Source organism: Aphis gossypii, chromosome 3, assembly GCF_020184175.1.
Source record: "Aphis gossypii isolate Hap1 chromosome 3, ASM2018417v2, whole genome shotgun sequence".
NCBI lineage: Eukaryota > Metazoa > Arthropoda > Insecta > Hemiptera > Aphididae > Aphis > Aphis gossypii.
The window spans coordinates 3,700,824-3,721,845 of NC_065532.1; the positions used below are offsets into that span (position 1 = coordinate 3,700,824).

Genomic DNA, 21,022 nt, shown 5'->3' on the forward strand with positions numbered 1-21,022 from the left:
TTATTGCTATAATTACATATAATTCATACATTAACCCATTAACGATTGATTACTTTTTCAAATGTGTAAATAGGTATAGGTATAGTGAATAATTTATACCCACTTGTATTAATGTCATATCAGGTATTTAAATTCATAATATGTTTATTATATATATATGTGTATAATATTATAATTTATTATAAGTTCACGGCCGTCTCAAAAAAAATATCGAAAGGGTTAGCGAATAAAATCGGAGACCAAAATTGTTTTAAATGAAAGTGAGTGAAGACTTATTCATTTAATCAGTTTATTAAACTATTAGAATACCTACCTATTATAGTGCGGCCAGCGAAATTAGGCGGGTGGCCGTTTTTATGCAAACCAGGGGTTCTAAAAATATTATTTATTAAATGCATAGCGGCATAGCTATAGAAAAAAAATAGTACAATTGTTGCTGTTTTATGAAAAATGTTGTGTATCCTTACAAACAAATATTTTATTATCATCTAAGGTATATTCAATAGACATAATATGTCAGAGCTTTTAAAATTATTTTACGCGGGAATGTAGTCTAGTAATTAGGAAACACTGATGAAAATTTGCCACTTGGGTCACCCGCCTAATTATTTTGCTGGCCGCACTGTAACTATTATTATTTAATTTAAATTTTTATTAATAAAACAGAAGAAATCAAAAATATCGTAACTATAATAAATAATAATTTACGCCCATAATATTACAGAATATATTCTATCATCGTAGGCACAATGGTCAACATTTCAATGTTGTCATTCGTCAATGTTTATCTATTTTTTTTATTCTTATAATACGGAAAATAAATTGTTATCCAATGGTCAACGTTGGTGGTATGCATCGAATGCTAATTGCTAATATTATGATAATAGGTACTCGTAACTAAATAACAATGGAAGAATTATATTTTTAATAGTTGTTGATCATTTATTTATGTAATAGGGGTGTATTTAGGGGGCAAACGGGGCCCATGCCCTCGTCTACATTCCCCACCACTATTATAGACATTTCTAAATAAGCCTATGGATATACCTCGGAGTACAATTTTATTTTATTTTCAATAAAATGTAAACTTTGAAATCTATTATTATTTATTGTTACAAAAATTTTGTCCTAGATGATGTCGTATTAAAAAAAAAATGGTTAATCATAAAAATTACAAAATTACTAACCTATATTCTAATCATGATCCTGATTCTTCATCATAAGACTCTTGATCATTGAATACCATGATTACCCATAATAACCATTAATAACCTAATTAAATATAATTTTAACTGTAACTATTATATTATAACAAACATTTATACAACTAAGGCAATTTATATGAAGGTTAGTGTTGAATTAAAAAATTAAATATAAAAAACCTACGAGAACAATAAAAACATCACCGATTCAACATAATATTACAACATAAATGAATAATACTGGTTTAATATCTTGTATAGTTGTATTTAAAATAATTGCTAAAATTGCTTTGATATAAACATCAATATTATTTAAATTATTTGATATTATATTATTACATAAAATTAAAAATATACTTCATTTAGTCGTATACCTAGGTACATGAATGTATTATTATTTCATCTATTCTGTGGTATTATCGCCTCGGTTATCACTTATCACACTAATAAATAATAATATTTGACGCCGGCTCACCGTCCCCGTTCTCTTATTGTATGCATTAGAATCCCTATTAATCTAAATTTAAAGTTCTCTGAAAAAAATTCGTAAATACAAATACTATTTTTTTCACTCAAAAATTCATTTTTTAGTGTTCGAAACATATGTAAATAATAATATATAATATTAATAAATTAATTAAAACTTAAAATCATTTAAATTAAATTAAGTATGTACCTAAATTATAATGTATCATTCTGATTTTGAAAATGCTCGCAGTAATCTAAATATTCTAATTATGAAATCTGATGGACGAGTGTACACTTTATAAATATTTTATATTTATTTTGACAGAAAAATAACACAAAAATATTTTGTGGTACCTATAGTTAGATAGAGAAATTAAAAATTAAAAATTTAAGTTGTCATTCAAAAGAGTAAAATATACTTTTTGATAAGAAAATATTAAGAAATATAATTTTCTTAAAAGAATGTTGTTTTATATTTTGACTAGATATTAAACAACAAAAAAAAATATTTATATATTTAAAAAAAAAACATTAATAGATATTGAAATAATGAGCATTGTTTGAACAATCACTCAGTATACTATATTTCAGTAGAATATAAAATTAGCATATCTGCTATAGAAATACATTAATTCTAAACATCAAATAAATAATACAATTTATTTTCATTTATGCTGTTTGATTATAGAACAGTTATCATCTAAGTATAATAAACAATAATCAAAGTATTAATTACTAAATAAAAATATGAATAATATAATAATAATAATAAAAAATACATAAGTCAAGTATAATATTTTGTAAATAAATAATAACTTATCTACATTGTATTTAAATAATAACAATAAAATTGCCACAACAAATAAATAATAGAAATAAATATATAATTTAAAATTAACTTAAAATGTATTTAAATAATTATATTGATTCTAATTGAACTTTTTTTTAATAAATTTTTTTTAGTATTTTTAAGAAATCATGTACAGCAACAAATAATTTAATAATAATTTAATATTGAAATAAATCAATGAAAAAAAAATATATATAATAACTAACAACCCTAAAATACATTGAGCACCTTGTATGACACATACAAATAATTGATTATAGCTTACTAATATACAACATAATCAAAGTAAAAAATATGTAAGAAGCAAAATGTATTAATAGTATTAATCAATAACACAGCCTATGTGAGCTTTTAATCAGATTGTACAAAAGGCATATTTGCTTAGGTTTCATACAATTTGAATTCAATAATACTAATTTTCTTTTTTCCATTCAAATTGACTACATATAAATACTTAATCTTATTCTACACAATAGCTACACAAAAATCAATCTTCAAAATACTAAGTTACTCAAAGTTACTTATAGGTCATAATTTTAGTACAAAATTAAAATACATGATTATCGTTAGTTGATTTAATTCTTATTTTGAATAAGCATTACAAAATAATATAATAAATTTCGAAGATTAATATAATACAGTAAAATGAAATGTATTAATTATTTTATAATCGTGGCACAAAAGTTGTACATAAAAAAAAAAAAATGAATTAAACTAAGAAAATTACCTTCTATACTATTGAAAGATTGATAAGTACCTAATAAAGTAAATAATATAATTACATTTAAAATACATTTTTTGTTATTAACTTATATACAGTAGAGCGTTGATTATCTTTATGTTCATCATATATTTTTAATTGTTTGATTATCTGCACAAATTGATTATCTAAACTCATTGTAGCTACAATTATAGCAGATAATTGATGTTCTACTATACTTCTATATAAATAGTAAAACACTGAATATTTTTTCAATGGGTACTTATTAAGTATGCTACCTGTATCATGAATTAATTTTGCTAAGTATGCTACCTACAAATTTCGGTTTTCTAATTAAACATTTTATCTTACCTCATAAATTATCTTAATAAACATTTCAGTTGACTTTATCTAAAATTTAAATTAGTTTAAAAAATATTAGTCAGCTTTAATTTTCAAGTAATGACAAATTATCTCAAACACATTAGTTAAAATTATTGATCAAAACCATTTCTGATTGAGTTGTTTCAGAAGTAGACTCACATCCTTTTCCCTTAATTCTATCATTGATTTGTCAACTTCAATAATAACTATATTTTGTAATATGCTCTAATTTATCGGATCAATGATGTTTTCACAATAATTTATCACTTATCAAAACTAAATTCCAAAAACTCAGAAACCTTGATCAGGGTGACACCCTGACATTTCGATATTACTTTCAAGTAGGCAAAGATCAATATTTAAATCTGAATTTAAAACTTCAATGGATAATTAGATAGCACTAGATAACAAGTAAATGACCTCTTTTATATTTATCAGTTTTATCTATTTTATTATCTGACTTAATTAATTAGTGTATACTTCATTATAAAACTATTTTGTAGACTAATTGATACAATAATCAAAAAATACTATATTTAATTATAAATTGTTTTAAACTTTGAAACACATAGGTATTAGGTACTAACTATCCAAATATAAATTGGTCATACTTAAAAACTGTAATTTATAAGCAGCATACTTAAAGAGTACCCTTCAATGCTATTATCAAAATGTGTACAATGTACAAAATAAACAATATTTATCTATACATTGAGAATGTTGTTACTAACAAACTTGATGTATAGATAAAAAAAAAAAATTCAATAAAAATAATTCATTGATTAACAATAATGGATAAATAATATCATATATCAATTAATAATAAATAACAATATATCACAAATGTGTTAAAATAATAACATGACAAGATAAAAAAATTATTTATAATATATTTTTGGCTTTTTCAATTAGTAGGCACTTAAACGAATGTTTTTTTTTTAAATATTTAAATCAGTCAATATTCCATGGCAAGTAATTTGGAATTATATTGGACATTTAAAATATATTGTTAAATTACAACACATAATTATGAAAACAAAATGTATTTTCATCAAGTCTACTAATTGACAGCCTACAAAAATAATAAACTAATAAAATAATAACAAATGTATTTTTATTTACTTAAGTCTTGCTAAATACTGTTGTATATTTTGTTCAAAACAGTATAGATGAATTGCAAAAATAAATTATTAAGCTGTTATGTAATATATAAAATACCTTTAAGATAGTGAACAACTATTAGGTGATTGCAAGCTTACTACAGATGCTGTATCAAAATTAGGTGTATTGTCTTGAGTTTCATCACAGCTAGAATCTAATGCAATAGCTGGATGACAATCTGTTTGTATACTATGATCAGTTATTTCTGACGTAGTATGACTACCACCAGTACCTTCACTTGCTGATCGTGATCTAGATGATTGTGTAAGAACACTAGTTAGTGAAGATGAAGATGCTTGTGGAGTTACAGTAGGTGCTGGCTGTTTAGATGCTATTATTCGATTTAATACACCCAATTGTGCTTGGCATGTAGACATAAATGGTCGATAGCCAAAGCTAAAAATAAAATAAAATAGAATATATAATTATTTACTTGAAGCTTTAAAATTTTTTTTTCATTTTTTTTTAATGATAAGAATTAAGTTATAATAATAAAATTATCAGATATATATTATTATTTTCCCTAAATTTATTTCAATGTAAGTAGTAAATTCACTAGTGAAATATGATTTGACAAATTGTGTTATAACACAAATTAATTTATAGATCATTAAAATAATAGACATTGAAGCGTTCAATTTAAGAGAATTTTAAAAGGTATACCCACTAAATTAATAAACCAAGTGATTTTCCTAATCAAATCAAACAATTCATTAGTTTTTACTCCCTTTTTTTTTTACTAAAAGCACATAATTTATTGTCTTTATTATATAAATTTCTAAAATGTTAGTTAGATTTTTAGATTAAAAAATATGTTTTTATTAGTTATGCAATGGGACAAGAATCAATACATGATTTGCTGATTAAGTATGGTCTTAGAATAAGTTTTTAGCATTTCTCTAAAATACTGTGAATAATATAATACATAATTTTAAAATAATTTGTTCTAAAAATATGTCATATTGTAATGTATTAAAAAAAAAATCTGTTTTGAAGATTTTATTCTATTGAAAGTGCTAACCTTTCTATACAATCCGCTAGTAAAAAAAAAAAGAACCTATAAATTGTTTTTTGTTTATGAATGAATTTTTTTTCTTGATGTTAGAAACTTTTTTTTAATAAAATGTATAAATAACACCTAATAGACAATATATGTTAAATATACTATAAATTGTAAACACTACCATTCATTGCAACTCCATTGGTATAATAAAATAAACGCTTGTTTTAATCTAGACACAGATTCATAACTGTGTTCTGGTGACCGGGAAATAGATATAAGTCTTTGTACAGCTAATGCATCACGAAGAAACACTGATACAATAAAGCTCCACTCCAAACAACCAGCTTCAAATAATAATTGCAACAAATATCTGTAAAATATTTTATATAATATTATATTCATAAAAGTAATAAAAAAATATTATTAAAAATAAGTAATAACCTACCTAAGTTGCACTTCAGCTTTTGAAGTGTCTTGGGATAAATGCTCACTAGAAAGTTGTTCAAGCATATGTGCATTAGGAATAATATTCCAATTATCAATATTAGCCTGTGTTCTTTCTTCATTCCACAACAAAGCATCTTCAGATTCACTAACAGTACTAGCTTCATCTTAAAATAAAACCATTGAATACAGAAAAATAAAAAGATTAATTTTCTTTATAAATTATTTACTCACCGATTCCTGTAAGAAATCCATCCTGTGGATATTGAGAAGAAATTTGAGGAACATCTTGACAACTCATGTAGCCACTATCTCCAACAGCACTACCTCCATCTATCCACTTAGGTTTGTCTATATTAAACAACATACCCGATGGTGGTGGAGAACGTTTCTGGATAGGAGTTAATGGTCTTGTTATAGAAAAATCAGTATAAAGACTTTTCAAGGCCACAATATAGTTATCAATCCGAGCTGCTCCATTACGTTCTTTAGCTAACCATTCAACTAAATGAAAGTCTAATCGAGCAGCAAAATATCCAAGTGCTCTTAGTTTGTAATTAAACAACAATTTGGCAGCATGTTTTTGAAGAATTGTATCAGTGAAAAATTCTTCAAGAATAGAATTACAAGTGGCCATATCTTTTCTAAAAGTAATTATAAATAGTTGAATATAGAGAATATGAATACATTGTATAAACAGGGGTATAAACAGTCAAATAGACAAAAATAACACAAACCCATTTTCTGATTTTCCATTTGAAAGTACAGATCTTTTTCTTTGTGAATTATTATGCTCTGTTCTACTATCAGTTCTTACAAAAGTAGAATTCATATCTATTTTAGGTGTAGTGCTGGTACTAATACTTCGTCCTCTCACCTGAAAATGATGGTAATTTAATTAATTAAAGTATAACAATTGTTTTAAAAATTATTTTTCCTTATTGTCACACTAATTATACCTGAATGTTTCCCATTAAAAATGATAAATCTTCCTCATTTGGATTCACTGTGCTTGCTTGTCCCATCATGCTGTATTTTGCAGGAAAAACACAAGATGTTCTTGGGGAATCTGCATCATTTGGATCTAAACCACAATATAAGTTAAAAAGTTAAATTTCTACAATAAAAAATGTTTGAGTATTTCCTTACCAATTGCTTTCAAAAATCTGACAAGGTCTTTAGATAAATCCCATTGGCAACTATCTAAGGCTGAATCCAATAACAAAGTAGCGTATTTACAACTGACCGAAGATGATTCTAAATTCTTGAAATACATTTAAAAAAATATGTTACGAAAAAGGACAATATATTTTATTAAAGTATTGTATATTTTGTTTAAACAATAAATTAAAATAAAAAATGTGTAATTGAATATTTATTAAAAACCAATTCAATAATTATTAATTACAATCTAAATCTGAGTTTTGGTTATAAAAATAAAAAGATAAATATTTTTGTAATAGCTAATAAAATTATATGAATCAATTTATGTACCAACCTGGAGTATTATAAGATACGAAGCAGCAGTATTTAAATTTTGTCGTTTGAGACATTCTTGAAAAAGATCTTTAGGTTTACCAGCTGCAGAAAATAAATAAGGCCATAATGCAATTTCAGTTTTACGAGCACACTGAACCACAGTTTCTAAATATAGATTTGGAAATTCCTGTATGAATTCTATAACACTAGGTAACTGAGCATCTGGTATAGGTTCTTTGCTGGTAGCTTCTTCTTCTAAAACCTTTAAAAGTAAAATAATTTATAAATTATTATATTTTTATTAACGTTAAATTAAACATTACACACCTCATGTAACAAAAGTTCCAAAGAGTGAGAAAAATATGGTAAATTCGTACAACACCTAGCAACTTCCCAAGCATGGAAACCTAAATTACGCCGTATCAATTGTCTCAATATTTGATGTAAATATACTTGACTCTAAAATTTGAATTATTATTAACATTTGATTATTGTAAAATAAATAATATGGTTTACCGTTCTTTCTACTTGACAGAATGGCAAAGAAAAAACAGTTGTAGTATCTGATGTGTACAGTAATGTATCATTTTCTGCACCCAATAAAATAGCATCTTCAAAAAGTATAGCTGAAACAATTTAATATGAAAATATAAGTATCTTAATGATTTCTATAACCGTTCATTGATTAATAACAATAGAAATCATACAGTTTTCCTAATAAATGTAATTTAATTATGTCTTTAAAACTTTACATTATAATGTTTTATTTAATCAAAACGTTATCTGTAAAATTGTCAGATTACATATTATTAAGCAATGCTATTTGTAAAGCCGTATGTTAACTAGTAAACTAAAATAGTTACTAAAATTAATAAATTATTTAAATTTGTTAATCAATTAACCAAAGTGGAAATCATACCTAATGGATAAATTTTAAGTTGAAATGGCAACATAATTCTTTTTGACATAAAAGTATGAGACTTATCACCATTTTTTGGAAATAGTGGAAGCCAAACCCTCATTCCATGAGCACCACAAAATAACCAAAGAGCTTCAGTCAGATGAGGCTTATCACGGCGGTATTGGCTTGAAACCCAAGCATTCTCTACACAAGATGCCAATAAAATTGGAGATGGAATAACTTGAGACTAAAAAATGATTAAATAATAGTTATTATACCTATTAATAGATACTTGAAACTTTTATAAAATGTTTATATTATAATTTTTTACAATTGATGTAATTTTCTAAATACTTGATCTTTTTGAACTATTAATAAACTTTAATTATTTTTAGTTTTATTTTTTAAATATGTCATTAATAATATACAATTTTTTGATATGTCAAAAATGTTGAAAATATAATACAAACATGGTTGCTCATAGATTATTATTAAACCTATTAAAAAAATATTAAAGATACATAGGTATACATTTATTTTTATAAAATGTTCAATTTTTATAGTTAAGGATTAAACATTTATTTCAAGGTTTCTTATAAATAGTTCACTATGAAATCAAAAATTTAAAAAAATATATCAACATAAATTTTTTAATAAATATTTTAATTTAAAATTTGGAGAGAATAAAATGTTTAAATGAAAAACAACAATTTTAGTTATTATAATATAATTTAAAAATATCATATGTGGATGTACTTCAAATTGTACATTATTCTATTTTATACACACAATGACATTTTAAAACGTAATATATTCAGAAAAAAATAATTCAACCTACTAGACTAGTAAATTAGTAGTTACTATTAAATAGTAAATAAAATTATTTTAAAGGCAATATTTATAAATGATAAAATAAACTTAGTAATAAAGGTTAAGAGACCATCTTCATATTCAAAATAGTTTTTTCGTAAGCATTGATTTACCATTGAATTTAAATTTAACACATACGTGACTAGGCGCATAACTAGAAATTTATTAGGAGGGGGGGGGGGGGGTGTTATTCAAAATTAATTAATAAAATTATACACACTAAATTGATTACTTTCCGTATATTTAAATTTTTCACACATATCATATATCAATTTAAGATAAATACATGACTATAACTAACTCCAAAACGGGGAAGTACACTTGAGACCTACTGTACAGTACAGGCGTACAGCAGTTGCATATTTTTCTATTATTTACAACATAAAAATGTGGAAAATAATAATAATATATCTAAAAATGAACCAACCAAAATATTTATGTAGAATTATTATAATTAAAAAGGAAGAAAGTAGGTAACTACTCTACAATACTGTAATTGTTGATTACTTCTTATTATTGAATAACTAATTAAAATATATGTGTCAAATTTAAACTCTATGGTAAATCTCATTATTTACGAAAAAAGATTATGAATTTAGACTTTCAGGACTTAATTATGTATATTTCAACTATTTCAAGACATATTTTTCGATATAGCTATAATAATTTATTGTTACTATTAATATTACAGTGAGATAAATTAATTTTTACCAAAAACATTGTATTATTATATTATTAATATTTAATTATCATAATAGTATATAAGTTCAATAAAATTCTATTTTGAATCATAAAAAATAATTATGAATTTACACTCAATTTTTTTTAAGCATTTTAATGAAAACAATTTTATCAGTACAAAAATTAAACACCAAATAAACGAAAACACTTAATATTTTAATAGGTTACTAAAAATTATTTTATAATTATATAACAAATGTTCAATTTTTTTTTCTCAACTATTTATTACTATTTAAATTATATTTAGTATTATTAGTACTTTACTCGAATAATTTTGTGAATGTAAGGGTAGGAGGTATACAATTGACTATTGCAGTGCATATAAAAAATGTTAGCTTTGTTCGTTGGTTCTTGGACTATTGTCTGGTTCACTAGCCCATAATTCTGGCTCAAAATTAATATCAATATAATTTTTTTATAAATAATCTAAAAAATCCAAATTTATGTTGCATGGAGGTATTAAAATTATTTCAGAAAATGAGTTTGGTACATGGTTTAGATAAGGTAAACAGAAAAAGTATTTAAGCCACCTTCCAATTTATTTCAGAATTAATTTTCGAGTATTTTTGTAATAATAAATGAAAATTAATGGGAAACTACGATTGAAAATAAACGTTATACTTTAAGAGTATACGGACATCCTGTTCACTCAAAATTTAAACCTATATGGTGGTTTTTATTGTTCACAAGTTTGTGCGCAAATGAATTGCAATATTAAAAAAAAATATATTAAAGGACTATACAACTAAAAAAATCCTAATTTTTTTTATTATGTGAAAATATAGTGCTTTAAAAAGAAAAATTTTGGTGGTATAAAAATTTTTGTCGGACAATTGTTTCGGTTATGAGTCGCGTAAAACGCGTGACGTCATAAAATCACACCGTCCGCCGGGCCGTATCTAAAATACACGTGTTGTATTTATTTCGCTCGATTAAAATAACTATAGAGAAAAATTGATTTAAGGTATAAGTTGCTAAAGTACATTTATAAAAAGGTTATAAATTTCTTTAGATGATCATATTATTTTTACAGTATTAAAATTTGTTTCAGGGTAGCTTATATAGGAAAGACAAACAAATAAAATATATTAAATAGCAAATACATTATATTAAATAATATTGTACACTGTTAATTAAAGTTAAAACAAAATATGTGTTATTATAATTTATAGTTTAAGAACTAAAATAAATATGTAAAACAATCCTCACAATAAAATATACCTAGGTATACTAATTAAAATAAAGGTAGGTTCATAAAATTGAACATAGGTAAGTTAGGTTATATAGTAGGTTTATACAACAATACAACAACTTACATATTTGATATTATTTTTTTATTAATTATAATGTTTAATAGATTATATTTATCCAACATTATATTTATGAAGAATTAAAATCAAAAAGGTATTCAAGATTTACCTAAAAATATAATCTAATTAGCTAAATTAGCTATAATTATTTATTATCACAATTTAATTATGTATAACATATGTATTTTTGTTTATATTAATATATTTTATTGTGAGATTTGTTTTACATATTTATTTTAGTTCTTAAACTATAAATTATAATAACACATATTTTGTTTTAACTTTAATTAACAGTGTACAATATTATTTAATATAATGTATTTGCTATTTAATATATTTTATTTTTTTGTCTTTCCTATATAAGCTACCCTGAAACAAATTTTAATACTGTAAAAATAATATGATCATCTAAAGAAATTTATAACCTTTTTATAAATGTACTTTAGCAACTTATACCTTAAATCAATTTTTCTCTATAGTTATTTTAATCGAGCGAAATAAATACAACACGTGTATTTTAGATACGGCCCGGCGGACGGTGTGATTTTATGACGTCACGCGTTTTACGCGACTCATAACCGAAACAATTGTCCGACAAAAATTTTTATACCACCAAAATTTTTCTTTTTAAAGCACTATATTTTCACATAATAAAAAAAATTAGGATTTTTTTTAGTTGTATAGTCCTTTAATATGTGCGCAAATGAGTCTCCACCGAAAATTTTTAATTTTGACCTAAGAGTGAAAATTATATTAAATTGGCCATCATCAACTTCAATGGAAGTTAATGATCATAGCATTTTTACAAGAATAAGTGTATTTATATACAACAGAATAAAAATTAAAATAATAAAATACCAGATAAAATCTAAAATTAAAATATTGATTTTATATTTATGTTTAAAATAACAAAAGTAAAACAATACCTGATCATCACAGCTTTGCTGATTTACTAACAACAAATTTCCATTAATATTGAGTAGAAAATTGTCTCTTACAGTAGAACCTTTAACTTTTGGTTCAATACGAAGAGTTGTAAGTAGAACAGAAACCACGCAAGTAGGATGTATACATAAAGCTGACATATCAATAGTCTGTACTCTATCCAATATTGCTAAAATAAGAATAAAAAATAAGATTAAGCAACAAATTATACAAGTAAATATTTTAACTATGCCAATAATATAAGATTTAAAATGATTTTTATAATTCAATTTGCAAATTACTCAATTATAATTAGAGGCTCAGAAGATCTAATAAAAGCATATTTCTAAGCGCATCCAAAGTATGATACAAGTTTATTTTATTATTTCCGTATGTCATAAAGGAATAGAATTATAAAAAAGTGCACAAATTATTTCGGAATAATTTAATATATGTTTAAAATTACCCATATTATGATTAGGTGAAAGCTCAATGTTAAATAAATTAACAATCCCATCAGAACAAAAAACAGCTAACCGGTTTCCCAAACAATCAAGTAATAAAGCTTGTCCGGTTAATTGATAAGAAATCATATTATCATTAGATAATCTAGAATCTCCATTATATATTCGCACTTGATGTTCATCAACAGGCACGCTGTAACATCCGCATATAATATAGCATCGCCACCATAAGACTCCACCAGTTACTATCATATCTTTTTCTTGTATTTCATTGCCAAATAATTTCCAGCGATGGGTAATTAAAGAATAATGAGCAATACCACAACGCCCAGCAATTGCTATGTGTTTTCCATCATCGTCTATACAAGATGTCTGAAAAATAAATAAATTTTAATTACATAATATAATATATAAATATACATTTAATAAGTAATGTATAAAATTTACTCTAATTGGCCAATTGGTTCCCAAATATGGAGAAGGTGCATAAACAATTATCCATTGTTTATTTTCAACTAAAGCACTGGTTATAGTTAATTGGTCTTTTGTTCTGTTATTGGATTGAGTCATTTTATATACTTTGGTTAGACCAGATGTTACATTCAAATACAATTTATCTTCACCTTGGAGATATAAATGTGGACGATGGCTCTAAAACACAATTTTTATAATGTTTTTAATAACAAATTATTTTTAAAGTTTTATAATTTCATATTAGTACATAATAAATTAAGATATTTTATTTAAAAAACTTACCATTGTTGGATTTACAGCAAGAGCACTTTTTAAAAATGACATTTGTAGTACTGTATCATCATGTGAATCTTTAGAGGCTCCATTAATCATCCATAATTGATAGCCTTCAATACACCATTCCATAGAAATAATATTGAGTGGATTTCTAGAGCTTAAATCAATGTTTACACTGAAGTTCCAAGCCAATGAACAAACTAACAGAGCTCCAAAAGTACTCCACACAGCGAAACCACCATTCTCCCAAGCCATTACTAAAGCACAGCCATCAGGTGTCCATCGAGTACACCTCACAGAACCTAATCCTCCACCTGGCCATACTTGACTAGGAATCACAAGATTGTGAGATAACTGTAATCCACCAGTACGTTCATCAAGACCGAATACTATGCCCTGAGAACTACAATTTTAAAATTTTAAATAGATGTTGGATGATTATTTCAAAATTAACTTAATTAACTAACTTTTTTAGTCCATATGCAATCAATCTATACTTGTGGTTCAAACTTGTACACGTAGCTGTATCAATATTTGGTGCCCAAATACCTTGAACTTGCTATTTCGATAAAATGAAATATAATGTTATTTTTAAATGTTTTTATACTTTATTTTTCAATTATACTTTACATTAGGATCAAATTTTAAAGATGATGCTGTAAGTAGTGCTGCACGACCATCATTCAAAATAATTCCAAAACCTCCAACTAATGGTGAGTATTCCATATCAACAATAAAAGTATCTCTGCTAGTTAATGGTGCAGCTGTAGAATTGAAACACAAATTATCATAATACATATAATTTACACATATTAGAATTTAATAAATAATAAATTATTTACCATTAGAAACGTGTAGATCAATAGAAAACGGTGTTCTACGAAGATCTAAACAGTAATCTCGATTAATGGAACCATTCCAGTGATATCGCAATACATGTCCTTTACAAGTAGACACCATTAATTCATCACGAATACAAGCCATACATTCCACACTACCGTCAACACAAGCAATTTGATCCTATACAATTTAAACAAATAGAATTAATATACTACATATTTAAGCTATATATACATATGTCATATATATATTTTTTATAAAATTTTAAATATTCTATTACTTGTTTAATATGTAAAGATGGTATGGTCTCCTTCACAAATAGCTCATCATTTTCTCGTTTTAGACTAGAGATGTGTGAATCTTCTAAGTGATATAAGCTTCCAGGATCACCAATAATACTCAAATTGTAAAATATTAAATAACCTTTTGTAGTCTACAACACAGTTAAAAACATTTCAGCAAGTGGTAATTAAATAATTAGAAATTATTAAAAAATAAAACAAATACTAACGACTATAACCAACATACTGGAATCTGGCCTCCATTCTACACGTCGATTAAAACCAATTTCATCAAGACTTTGAGGAGATCTTGTGTATGAGGTAATCTTCACACATGGCTATAAAAGATGTTCGTTAAATTATTAATTTTTAAACATAGTTTAAGAAAACAATTATATTATTAAGGAATGAAAGGTAATAATAAAAATAATTTATTCTTCTAAACATTTTAAACGTTATAGACTTATAGTATTAAGTATTAACACACATAATAGTATACAAGTATAATGTCATATGTTAAATGAATTAAGAAATTGGTTTACTGCTAATAATCATTATTTATATGCATACATAATACAATAATACATAAAAGTATTACAATATGACACCTAATTGTTTTATTATCTAATCTATCGGTTATTATATATTGCTATCTTGGTGATGAAATATTGTAAAATTTGATCCTTAAAATATTTTGATTCAAGATTAGAAAACATTTCCAAAAAATGGATAAAAAAATTAACCAATATAGTTATTGGTTATATTATATTATTAGTGAATTGTTTAATAAAATATTCTATAGGTACTTGTGTTGATATCTAATAGATACTATAAATCATTGCCTATGAAAAACGATTCTAAGTTGAAACAGTTGATCAAATTATTACTAAGTATATTTTTAAATTATTAACTATTATAAATATTTTAAAAATGTATTTCACTCATAATTTAAAATTGTATATTTTATTATAAAATATATATTTATCTTAAAAATATTTCTACTTAAACATAAAAAGTAACTTTGTAAAATGTTAAATATAAATGGTCTATTTATAGTGTTATTTTTCAAAAAAATGGTAGTTAATTATTATGATGTTTAATAAAATAATGAAAGTTTAAACTTAAAAATTCTTTAAAAATCAAATTCTTGTATTACGCTATTTTTAAATCAATTTGAAAATTTGTCTAGCAAAAAAAATGTATACATCTTAGCATACTACATTTTAACAGTGATAAAATTTCGTTAATTTATTCCGTGTTATTAAGATCGTACAAGGGAATTGTTTATTTATTCATTAGATACATAATTCAGTTTTCAAAGCTAGCATTAGCATCCTACAGTAAATATTGGTAGAAATGTTGAATGATAAAAGATTTACAAGCCATTGAATGGGCACAGAACAAATGACTAACATAACATAGACATAGATGCATTAACATTACTTGAGGATGTTTAGTGTTTACCTTGCAAAACCATATTTCCAGTCGATCGATGGAAAGTATAGCAAATAGAATTTTGTCTCTGTTGCATATCACTTGGACAAGGGTGCCAGCAGCATGCGCTGAAGCCAAAACTTTTGGCCAGCCTAACGGAAAGTACATGGTTATAGTTGCACTAGGATGAACAAAATACGAGTTGCTGCAAACACTAAATCCCAATTGCAATTTATGACTGACGTACGTTTAACTTTGACATTACTGGTACAATTAAAGTCCACTGCACTACAACGTCTACAACCATTGAACCATTTAAAAAATTTTAATATTAAATATTATTATACTATTGGTCATTGGATAATAATAATATAATATTAACGTCGACAAATAATTGTATACGTTATCAGCACATTTGGTGCCATCAAATAAAATAAGTAATACATTGATAACGGATTGATTACTTGTTATAAACCATAGATGATAATATAAACATGGCCACGGTTCAAGACGATCGGTTAGCTACTGATAATTGATAAGGTAACCTAACGGGAATCAGGAAGAAATCAAGGAAGTAGTGTCGGAGTCAAGAAGTGATCACAGAACTGTAGAAGCGTATACCCACTGACTACTACGATTTCATTGTACAATAAAATGTATATTATAGGTATATAATATAGGTACGTATTTACTTATCTATAAACCAACTTAATAAATCATATACCTAATTATTTAAATACTACCTATGTTTTTTTTTTTTACATGGTGCGAATCCGTGAAAACAGCTATAAATAATAATAAACATTAAAACACATAAAACCTAAATTTAAGTAGGTACATCTTATTCTGTTATATGGGTTTGAAATAATTGTAGACATAATAACTTTCTACGCTAGTAGGTAGTTATGCATTATATTATTATAATGGCTGTGTTATATTTATACATACCTAGTGCCCTATAGTCGCTAGTGCCGGTTGTAGTTATACTAGTTGCAATGACTATAACAGTAAACCGTCGTCTTGTTCAAGCTGCGCCGCCGCCGGTAGCGATTTTTAAATTAATTTTTATTATATTAAGAGAAAATATATTTACTTATGTAGGTTCCTATAATCTAGGGTTTATCCGAGGTACTTACCAGTTACTCGTACACAAGAGGCGCAATTTCAATGAAAAAACTGTGGACGCTAAAAAAGCCCCTCAATTTTTTTCATGATGTTATCTTACGTACATTATATTGTATGGATATCTGGTACTATTAAAACGAAACAATTTTGAAGTGCTAATTTCAAAATTGGGGGTGCCAAGTATCCCCAAGCTCTTTCCTCAGATTGTACCTAAGCAGTAGTACATATAATACAAATTTACGTTCGCATATTTAGCATTACTATATACATAATAAATAGTAGGTATGCTTTAATAAAATTTAAAAATGAAAATGTTTCTTACAAAAATAAATAAATAAATAGAATAAAATTATCGTATTAACTATTAATATTACAAAAACCTTTGTTTTTATATTGTTCTATGATTCTATAAGACATTTTATATGGTATTCAGCAAAAAATATATTTAAAATAATAAAATTAGTACAACAGATTTTTTTTGATAGCAGTAAGCCACAACATAAGAAGGCAATGCTTTTATAATACATTTTATTTATAATGGTTTATTTAAATATTATTACTTATTTTTTTTGTGACTTTATATTTTTATAGAATATTTTGTTTTTTAACTTGTACATTAAAATTAATATTAGAGAACGTCATACCCACATGTGTTTTCTCCGTCTTACACATGTACGACATAGTCACTAGACTAAACGCGTTTACGTAGTCTTAGTAGAACTCGCTCAATTTTGGTTCTATAGTAAATATACCTATTACAAAATTGAGCTGTAAAAATATTTCCTAAGGTAATACGCTGCGTTTTTCTAAAAAATTACAATTTTGAAAAGTTAAAGGTCATTTAAAAATGTCGTTATTTTTGCTATTTTTAAATGATATAATGAACGTTATATTAGGAATAATGGAAAAACGCAGCGTCTTGCCCAGATTTTTTTATATATTTGTGATTATACAATACGCGTTTATAAAAGAAAAAAAAATTCTTGTTTATATCTATTTCAACGACACAGTTGTAGATGAATATTATCTAAAGTACCTAAATCGATCAAAGTTGATATAAATTATTGTCAAGAAAAAATTATGAAGGTATTTTAATGGATGAATCAGATAATTTGATTACCTATTGATTCGTATACGGTGTAGATACATAAAAATAATTATTTATTGAAACTAAAGTATCACATAATAATCATGATCAGAGCTGTAAAAATTTTATTTAATTGAATAATATGCAATAAGGTGATCTATTTAAGTATCTTCGCCCACTATCATTTCGAAAAGCTTTAATTTTATTTGAATATTATTTTTGCATGTTCAGCTAATGTCATTGGAAAACAATTCTTTTAGATTCTGAACGAAGTGATGAATGTATTGATTTTACAATGGTGTGTGTTTTTTTTTTTTTTTTTTTTTTTTTTTGTGTCTGTGTACAGCATAACTAGTCAAAATAATACTCCAATTTCAAACAATGGGGGTGGTTTCCGATGTAAAAGTGAATATCCTTGGTGCATTATAGAGGTAAAAAGTTAACATTTTCCAACGGTTTTCAAAAAAATCGAGAAAAACAAAAAAAAAATGACGGAAAAACGGCAATTTTTACGCAAAACCAGTTTTCGACCAAATCGATTTTTTTTTATGGTTGTAATTCAAAAACTAATCACTGAAAATACTTGAAATTTTCACCAAATGTTAATGTCAGTGGTATCCGTATATAGTTAAATTTTCAAAAAATTTTGACTTTTTTTGAGTTATTTATAGACCACTGAAATTTTCGATTTTTTTGAGAAATTTTTTTTAAAGTGTCGATAAAAAATTTTTGGATGACCAAAAAGTTTTGAAAATTTAATACAAGGTTCCTTATGAGTTGTTTTTATTGTAGCTAAAAAAAATTAAAAACCGTTAGTCACAATTTTTTTTTTATAAGAGTTTATAGTTCAAATTTTTACGAAATCTGTCGAAAACGCGAAAATTTGCAAGTAATTTTGAAGTTGAAAAATCATAAAATTTTTTTCTTTTATAACTAAGTTTTGAAAATTTGGTACAAGGTTCTCCATACATTTTTCTTCAAATATCTGTAAAAAAAACTCTACCGGATTCAGACAAAAAATTTTTATGAGTGTTTGAAATTTAAATTTTTACAAAAACCGCGTTAAATAACAGTTTAGCCTCAAACGATTTTTGATATTTGTTATTATTCAAAAAGTATAAGTCGTAGATACTTGAAAATTTTGCCAGTTATTAAAATTCGCGTTTTCTTTACGTGATTTAAATTTAAAAATATTTTGACTTTTTTGAGCTATTTATAGACAACTGAAATTTTCAATTTTTCTGAAAAAATATTTTTGAAGTGTCGATAAAATTTTTTTGGCCCTATCAAAATACTTGAAAATTTAATACAAAGTTCCTCATATGTTATTCTTATAGTGATTAAAAAATTATAAGAATACATAGGCACAATTTTTTTTTTATTAGCATTTGAAGTTCAAATTTTGACGAAAATTCGTCAAAATTATGAATATTTGCGAAATATTTGAAGTTGAAAAATCATAAAATTTTTTGTGTTTATAACTAAGGATTAAAAATACAACACTAAGTTTTCCATAAGTTTACCTTCAAGTATCTATAGAGAAAACTCGAAGCATCATTATAGGAAAAATTTTAAGTGCGTTTGAATTTTAAATTTTAACGAAATAGCGTAACGATAACGATTTATCCCCAAACGATTTTAAATATTTGTTATTATTCAAAAAGTATAAGTCGTAGATACTTGAAAATTTTACCAGTTATTAAGATTCGCGTTTTCTTTACGTGATTTAATTTTCAAAATATTTTTTAATATAAGCTGGTTTTTTTAAACCACCTTTTTTACCAACCACTAGAAATTATATCCTAGGCTGACAAATCATCTTCGTTCAGAATCGTTTTTCGTATACAATGATAACTATCATTGGATTCAAATTTAACACTCCTATAATATATAATAATGATCCATACGGCACCTAATGTACAGCAGAGCGGTACTCACTTGCCCACTTTTTTTTTAATAAATTATATTTATTACAATTTTTTAAGTTTTTAGGTATGAGTATCTAATTTTTGAATGACAACATCTAATTTAAATTTCATATTTCGAATTAAAATATTTTTCAGAGTACTTATTTCTACACATAAAATTGATTTCAAAATAAAGCATGTTTGTATGTAAATATATTAAATTTTATAACTGTAGGAACTAGTAGTTAAAATTTAAATTAATGGAGTAGGTAACGTATAGAATAGCGCTACTGGGATTGGGATATCCCACTAAAATGGTGGACCACTATTTCAATCATATAAATTTTAAATATTTAAAAATAAGCTACAACTACGAGTATACCTAATTAACTACTCATTCAAAATTCAATGTTTATTATTTCAAAGCACTCTGAAAAGTACTCTGCATCAGAATATAAAATTAAAAAAGGACAGTAGATCTAGTTATTACTTTGCAGAAGAGTTAAATTTATATACAATTCTTCAGTGCTTTCAAAATAACCAGAAATAACTAATAAAAAATAGCGGAAAACTGCAAGGATAGGTATTTCTAAACATTAAGCTTTTAACAAAATCGATTTATAGTTATAAGTAGGTATTTTTTATAATTCGAAAATTTAGTTATTATAAAATGTACTATGAATAAAAATAGTACATA

General features: G+C 25.0%; 1 protein-coding gene across 1 annotated transcript; it reads right to left on the reverse strand.

Moving 5' to 3' along the window:
• Positions 1-2,333: 2,333 nt before the first annotated feature.
• On the reverse strand, positions 2,334-16,610 carry LOC114131006 (guanine nucleotide exchange factor subunit Rich). The gene is made up of 21 exons (XM_027996128.2): positions 16,237-16,610; positions 15,003-15,110; positions 14,772-14,924; positions 14,494-14,671; positions 14,282-14,415; positions 14,119-14,210; positions 13,658-14,054; positions 13,349-13,552; positions 12,904-13,273; positions 12,440-12,627; positions 8,611-8,839; positions 8,208-8,317; positions 8,019-8,150; positions 7,711-7,953; positions 7,362-7,476; positions 7,172-7,296; positions 6,950-7,089; positions 6,447-6,856; positions 6,214-6,379; positions 5,950-6,138; positions 2,334-5,161 (listed from the first exon to the last, which is right to left on the reverse strand). The coding sequence occupies exons 1-21, from the start codon at positions 16,372-16,374 to the stop codon at positions 4,825-4,827; spliced, it is 4,158 nt and encodes a 1,385-aa protein (XP_027851929.1). The 5' UTR covers positions 16,375-16,610; the 3' UTR covers positions 2,334-4,824.
• Between the last annotated feature and the right edge of the window lie 4,412 nt (positions 16,611-21,022).